The 7,928-nt window shown below is 39.3% G+C and overlaps 1 protein-coding gene across 3 annotated transcripts; it reads right to left on the bottom strand.

The window, feature by feature from the left end:
- Positions 1 to 586: 586 nt before the first annotated feature.
- On the bottom strand, positions 587 to 5,132 carry LOC128266138 (glucose dehydrogenase [FAD, quinone]). Of its 3 annotated transcripts, XM_053002435.1 has the most exons (6): positions 4,979 to 5,132; positions 4,859 to 4,880; positions 3,871 to 4,210; positions 1,764 to 2,975; positions 1,407 to 1,693; positions 587 to 1,210 (listed from the first exon to the last, which is right to left on the bottom strand). In XM_053002435.1, the coding sequence occupies exons 4-6, from the start codon at positions 2,956 to 2,958 to the stop codon at positions 842 to 844; spliced, it is 1,851 nt and encodes a 616-aa protein (XP_052858395.1). In that variant the 5' UTR covers positions 2,959 to 2,975; positions 3,871 to 4,210; positions 4,859 to 4,880; positions 4,979 to 5,132; the 3' UTR covers positions 587 to 841. The 3 variants fall into 3 exon arrangements, with proteins under 3 accessions (XP_052858395.1, XP_052858394.1, XP_052858393.1); XM_053002434.1 differs by lacking the exon at positions 4,859 to 4,880; XM_053002433.1 differs by lacking the exons at positions 3,871 to 4,210; positions 4,859 to 4,880 and having other exon boundaries at positions 4,979 to 5,122.
- Between the last annotated feature and the right edge of the window lie 2,796 nt (positions 5,133 to 7,928).

The raw sequence follows: 7,928 nt of genomic DNA, 5'->3' as shown, positions 1-7,928 counted from the left end.
ACAATCCTCAAAGGAGCACGCAAAGCTATTGGTATTAGCCTTCAGCTATGTCCCAAGTGAACTCAAATATGCCATTGCGTGACAATGCTTATTTTGGTAACAGAAAAAGTTAAATTTAGGGTTAGTCAGCAGCTAAGATTTTCAACCATTTTTGGAAGTAAAACGTGAAAGTTTTTGTGTTTTCATTGCCTTACGAAAGTCGTATAGTAAGGTAAAGCTTAAAATACGTAATACACGCCACCTATTACGTTTCTTTGAAGGGGCGCCACTGTTTACTCGACTTGTAAAAAAAAATGAAAATACTGTGTATTGATGTAAATAAAATAAATATTCATATTGATATTTTATTATTAATACTCTTAACATAAAAGAGTTTGAAACAAAAATAACTATCACATTTTAACTTTTTGTATAGCATTTTATTATTTTAAGGTTTTGGAAAAGCTTTTGCAAGAAACAAAAGCTGGCTGCTGGAAAATTCAAAAGCCAAAAGTTTTTAAAAGCTTGAGGCGTGGCGCAATATTTCAAATTTAAGCATTTCTTTTGTAATTTATAACAACAGTTTTGACTTACAAAACAAATCAAACAAAGTTTTATAATTTTGTATTTAATTTAATTTAAGTCCAAAGAGTTAAACAACAACATAAATTACAAAAATGTTAAATATCAGTGCGTTGAATAAATATTCATATCTAACACCAATCACAACTCATAATATAAAACATTAAAAGAAACCCCATTTACAAGCCAAAGAACATTTGAAAGTCAGCCTAACTATCACATGAGAACTTAACCTAATGTCTTAACAACTAAACAATAAATAACTAGTTTAAGGATAGATTTAGGAGTCCAAAGGAGTGGTCCTCATTCGCCAAGCATCCTTGATCATATCGGACGCCTTCTCAGCGACCATGATCACAACGGCGTTCGTGTGGCCAGCTGGGACATTGGGCAGCACCGAGGCATCCACAACCCGTAGTCCCCGGATGCCGTGCACCCTGAGCTGGGCATCCACCACGGAAGATTTATCGGTGGCGGGACCCATCTTGCATGTGCCCGATTGGTGCTGCAAACTGGATCCATATCTTCGCAGACAGCACCTCCAGTACTCCTCGCTGGCAAACTTAAGGTGCTGACATCCCGGAAAAGGACGGTCATGAAAACGAGTGCCCATCTTCACCATGGGCTTGGATCGGGCCAGTTTGAGGATCTGAAAAATGGAAACAGGACTCGTTGACTATCTTCTCTAGTTAAGAATAAATTAAAAGAATAATCTAGCTCTATGATTAAAATGTTAAAAATGTATGCCATATTTAATGTCCTGCATTTACATTTTGTAAATAAAAGGCAAATAATAGATTAAAAAATATCAATAATTTTGGTTTTTTAAATAAAAATATGTTTACCATTTCGATTCCTTCGATCATGGCCCTCACATCGTCCGGATGCTGCATAAAGTTGGGTTCCATGCGCGGCCAGTGGAAAGGATTGCGGCTGCGCAACGATATGCGTCCCCGGCTTTTGGGTCGCAGAAGCACCGGAACCAGACCGAAAGTCTCCTTGCTCTGCAGATCTCCGAACATCGTGTCATAGAACTCATCGGTTATGCCCAGTAAATTTCGCATGGTGCCAAACCGATCGCCACTCAAAGATCCTGCTCCTAGGACCAGTTCCATGTCGGGATAGTCCGTGGCTGTGGGCAAAAGCAATTAGAGGAATTAACAAGAGCCCCAACATATACTTAATTTGTGATTAGGTCTTACCAAAACTGGAGCTGGGAGTCCTCACAAAAGCGAATGCCTCTGCTCCACCGGGAATAGTGTATGGTCCCTGTCCCGCAATTAAATACCGAAAAATGTCCGAAGGGTTCAGTAGACGGGCATCGTTGACCGTCGAATCGTTGACCACGAAAACCAGACCATTGAGTGTTATGTGATCCTGAAGATTGTAGCCCACTTGTAGATCCTGCACCACTGTGATATTGTGCTCCCTCAGGTGATCCGCCGGACCCACTCCGGATAGCATGAGGATTTGGGGACTGGCGATGGTGCCAGCGGATAGAATTACCTCCTTTCTGGCTCGAACCACAAACCGTTGGCGTTGCTTTACGAACTCCACCCCAATGACAGTTTTCGTGATCGGATCGATAATTAGCCGGGTGACCCAGCTCTTCATGGAGATGTGCAGATTTTTGCGATGTACCACAGGCTGTATGAAGGCCTTGCTGGTGCTACACCGCCTGCCATTCCGAATGGTGGCCTGAGACCTCGCGAAACCCATCAACTGCTCTCCATTTGGATCCGTGATGTCGTAGCCCATTTCCCTGCCGGATTTTAGGAAGGCCTTCAGCAGTTGAGATCTATAGTCTGTGTACTGCACATCCAGCGGTCCGTGGCGACCATGATAGGGTGATTTATACAGCTCGGGAATGCCAATCCTTTCGGATTTTCGGAAATAGGGCAGAACTTCGTCGTAGGACCAACCTGAGTTATTCGCCGCTGCCCATTCATCGTAATCCCTGCGATGACCCCGAGTGTATAGCATAAAGTTGATCAAACTCGTGCCGCCCACGCCACGCCCCTTGGGCCAATTGCAAACGCCGCCCTTTAGTCCTTGACATGCGTTTTCCGTGGGCTCTGCCTTGTAGCCCCAGTTGTAACGTGTCATTTGAGTGAGAGCTGCAGTCAGCGGGACATCGCTGATGAAGGTTTCCTGATCGCCGGCTTCCAGGAGCAAAACACTGGCGGAGGTAATCTCACTCAGTCGGTTGGCCAGCACACAACCCGCACTGCCAGCTCCCACGATGATGAAGTCATATTCCGGCAGAAACCGTGTGGTGTCCGGAATCCGGTTGTTTAGCAGCGAAGTCTCGAAATCACGGGCCAAGTCCACCAGAAGTTGGCCCCTGGCGGCTTGAAAGGAACACAGACAGAGAAGCAAGACTTCAAGAAATCTCATCTTGACCGTATCTTAATCTGCAACAAAATTTTAACAACTTTGTTATTTAAAAGTATTTAAGTATAACTAAAAGGTTTGAGTAATTAACATATATATTATATTCGGAATGGGTTTACTGTTTTATTTTTATTTGTAAAAATTTAAGTGAGTTTTGTATGCTGTTAAAATTTATATTGACCAATAGACTTGTTTTTTGCCAAGTCTATGTTTAAACATATTTATGCCCATTGTTCATGTAGCAAATTATTTTCATTTTAATGTTGACGTTTATGGTATTTTTCACAAATACAGCCTTGCAGTGGCGTTAAGAACTTTAGACAACATTATTATTCAATATTCATTAGCCATGCATATTGAGAAAAAAGAAAGTCTAAGCCAGAACTCTTGATTAGCAGCTGCTCGCAAATTGCAGCGGCCTTGAGAACGATTTCACTTTTCCCCCCTTTTTATGTTCTGAGCGTTATTTACGGCCGGTCGACTTCGGGTAGTCCCGAACGCGTTTTGAGCTCAAGTTCAACTGGTTTTGAGGTTACAAGACAAAGAAAAATCAAAAGTGCCAATAAAAATAATGACTTTGCAAAAGGAGCGATATTAAGTTAATGCTAGCCAACCGGTTCGTGGTCAAAACAAAACGAAAACGAAGAAGAAACCAAATCAAAGCAAACATTGCAAATAAAATCAAAATAAATCGATCGCGGAGACGCAGCAAATATTTAAGCGTTGACCCATAAACCGCACGCGGATGTTCATAAAACAACAACAATATTGCCAAAAAATCGAAATGAAAATATCGAAATTAAATTACTTTAAGTTGTGGGCGCCAAATGTTTTTTTATGCAAATTATCTCAATTTGGGGTTTTTCGAAGCGCCGACAAAAATTGCACAAATGTTAATAAATCATTTCAATTAACCTCAATAAAGCCGGCGAGTAGTTCAATGAGTCGATACAGTAGCCAACTCGAAAACTGATTCAACGATCCGTGATACACATGTAAACTCCATAAGCAAAAGCCGGACTTTGTCTTCACTCAGTTGAGTTCTATAACTTGGCCTTGGCCTTCTGGTTGGATCCACTCGATCGGTTATAGCGATTACAGAACTACTTTGAGCTTCAAATGGTTTCACTTTTAGGCCCGCCTTCCGAAGGGCGTTGGATTCATTAAGGTTCTGGTTATCAACTCTATGCCAATCAATGCGGGTTATTAAACCGGGCTTAATTGGCTGAGACGTGCCGCCTGAAGATCTCGATAGCTATAACATGAAATTTGTTAAATCTGATTTCAAACTTAATGGCTTATGAGTAACAGAGTGGCCTATTAACAGGGATTAACACATTTCGGTTGCGTTATTTAAAACATATCTTTGAAAAAATCATCAGGCTAATAAAGATGATAATAATGTAATTTATTGCATATATAACAGAAATTGGCAATTTTTGTTAGCAAAGATTTGTTTTTGTTAGAAAATTGTTTAAGAACCGAAATGTATATATTAAAAAAAAAATGGGTTCATAGTAAGTACAAAAATAGTAAACTAAGCACAGTTATATTAATAAATTTTGTAACTATCTTAGAGAGTTGAAAAAGGAAAAACTAAAACTAAAATGTAATAAAATTTGGTTTAAAATGTGTTAAATTGACAACATAAAATTTTGAAATTAGAGGAAACTAAAAACTTTGTATGCATAAAAATTAAAAACTATGACCAATAAAATTGTAAAAAGTAAAACACATGTTAGTTCTAAATTCCTAGGGTGAACAATCTATTCCACTTTAAGTCAACAGAGATGCATTTCATTAGCCAAAAAACCACAGAACTGCATTTTTTGTCAGTTAACAACTTGACTAGTTCCCATTAGGAGCAACTTGCTAAATGTATATCGAGTTTACGTCAGCAGACCAGATTTGAACACACACGCGCACTGTGAAACACAAATTGTCATAAGTTCTCTTGTGAAATTCTAAACACGTTTGCCAATGTAAAATCCATGCCAAACTATTGCCGATAGAATGCACTTACGAAATAATCTGTACAAAAATAGGCCAAACGTATATAGACAGATACTCCAGATCGATTCACCGATATATCTTACGAGTGCGCATGCGCGCCCGCTGATGTCCGACGCTTAAATGAAACGACGCTGCCCGGCCTGCAACGTTGAAGCCTATGCGAGATAAAATACAAAAAAAAAGTTAAAAAAAAAACTCAGTTAACAACACAGGTAGCTGCCGGGCTAGTCGGTCAGCGCGCTACGTTCGAGCGATCACGCCAAAAGATACGAGATACATTTGGGCGCCGCTCCACGATGGACCATCTTTTTTCAAGTTCATCGGGTGAACTTGCAAATTTTTGCCCATTTTACGAGCTATTTTTTGGGAATTTGCTGCATATTGATTAGCACCCCGCGGATCGCTGTAAAGCCTAATCGAACTGAACAAGTCGATGAATGATCAGCGATTTGTCGCCGACTTGTTAGCGCGGAGGTGCGAAAGATCAAGTAGGTGAAGTAAAGAGCTTCCGCTGTTTACTGTTTTCGATTATTGAATTTTTATTGGAACTACTTTAATGGTCCGAGTCATTGGACTGCTAGTGAAGTTCAATGTCAAGAGTGGAGAGACGCTTTTCCGGTTTCGCAGATGACCTTAACAGATCGTTTGGGTTACATGAGCCCGCTGATCATTAAGATGGCATTTAGCGGATTACAAACGCTTGACCCAGACTCATTTGCATACGAACAAAAGCCAAATCGTTTCTTTAATGGGCAACTGAACAAATTTTTCGGCTCTAGCTCGCCCGATTTCGCAGATACTTTCACAATACACATTTTTTCTTTAAATTTTGGCGATTTCGGTGAATCGCCAAAACAAACTGACCTTCAGTACAAGACATGTATGTTGGCTATATATTTCTTTTTATAGCCACAAATTCAACAAATCGGTGTGAATGCATTTTGCAGTGCTTTATTTGTTATTTGCCCAGCTTTTATGCATATTCATTTGGAATGACTTGGCAATAGTAAAATAGCCCAGCTCATTCACTTCTCGGAGTTGTAGCATATATACTCCACAAAGTGCTCAACCCACTCAATTCGAGACCTGGTAATTGATTAAAGATCAAAAGCGGGCTACAATGCGCCTTGCTAATTAAATTTTAACTGCTAAACAAAAGCCAAAAATGGATAATCGGTTGGCTGGGTTTTCCAAAGAGTAATAGCTGGCCCAAAGCGGAAAATGAGACTGCAAAATTTATGCATCTTAATAAAGTAATGTTTCGAAAAATTTGTTACACTTAAGTCAAACAAAGATATGTTATTATAGTCTAAGTATTTCCCCCCTGGCCCAAAGCGGAAAATGAGACTGCAAAATTTATGCATCTTAATAAAGTAATGTTTCGAAAAATTTGTTACACTTAAGTCAAACAAAGATATGTTATTATAGTCTAAGTATTTCCCCCCAAAATCAAAATACCTAAATTTATATTTGTTTAAGTTCAAAAATATCACGGTGCTATTATTCAAAATTCTAAAGAAAACTTTATTAAGCAAGGATAATAAAAGAAATAAAAAAAAACTACAAACACTGATATAATTTTATAACTTGATGTATTAAGCAAATACCCAAAGAACCTTCTCGTAATTAGCACAGTGTAACCTATTAGATGTTTGCCAACGAATTTACATTCCACATACTCGAATTGCAAATTAGCAAGCTTAAATAGTTTCCAATGTCATCGTTTAGTGTGACGATTGGCCCAGTCAAACAAACATAACAAATGCATCTTTCCCAGTAAATATGATGTCAGTGCGAATGTTATTTATAGGCCACTTCAAGCGACTCAATCCTAATAATATAAATTTTAATCGTTTGGACAAACACTCCCCGTAGCAATTTATAAACGACCTTGCCAAGGTAACCAGCTCAGCGATCTGATTTGATACACAAAAGTTGGCGATTTAACGCTCGGCAGCCAAAGACAACAAACGGTGGCTGCTCAAACGGATATCAAATAATACAAATTACCAAATACGAATCCAAATCCAAATCACGGCATCAAAACAAACACAAATCAACGGTTTCTGCACCGTTTGCCGGGCGGGTAATAAAACCTCTTCAGTGTCAAGTGGGCCGGGTCGCTCAGTACTTGTGCCCCATAAATCACGTGTCTCAAACAGATGAAGACGTGACCAGAGTGCGTAAAAAACCCAATAAAACAATATAATGCCTGTAAACTAACAATAATAATAGCCCCGGCGATGGAGCACCCACAATGCCATAAGCGCAGCACGATGATTGACCAACGTCACAAGCGTTTTGGTCAAATTATGATTACGCATCTGACGGCTGAAATTGAGCCGAGTACTTCTTTGAGTGTCAAGTGTGTGGTGGAAAATAAAGAGGAGGCTAAGCCGACGTGCAGACAAGGGTGTACCACCATCATAATCAAAACTCAAACGCCGAATGACACTCAAAAGGTCTAAGCCAGGCTAAGGAGGCCCGACTTAAATGAATGAACTTGAAACAATTGCTGAATAATTTTACTTTGGCATTGCATGGATATGCATTACAGCCGGCAATCAGTGGGCTGTTCCGAAAATCTTTTATTTCAATAACCAAATATGTCACATTATAAAAAACAAAGTTATGGAAATGCAAAAAAATATTAAAATACAAGGAAATACAATTTATAAATCAATGTAAAACAAATAAAGTATTCTGGCTTTTATAGCTAAAGTTGTTAAACATTTTATTACGTAACATTTGTGCATATATCTAAGTTTTTACCCTTTTATTTTACCTTTCATTTGGTTAGCGTTTTTCAGAACATCCATGCTATCGTGACCGATTTGATGACAGACTCCATGTCAAATCTGTGCAGGCCGAGACGGTCTTTGAACGCTTTGATTGGGTGTTATTGACACGACCAAAGTACTCGTACCCACTTGGCCATGACTTGTTTGCTTTATTTCGTG

This window comes from Drosophila gunungcola, chromosome 3R, assembly GCF_025200985.1.
Source record: "Drosophila gunungcola strain Sukarami chromosome 3R, Dgunungcola_SK_2, whole genome shotgun sequence".
NCBI classification, from domain to species: Eukaryota; Metazoa; Arthropoda; class Insecta; order Diptera; family Drosophilidae; genus Drosophila; species Drosophila gunungcola.
This window is presented reverse-complemented; position numbering and strand designations above follow the sequence as displayed.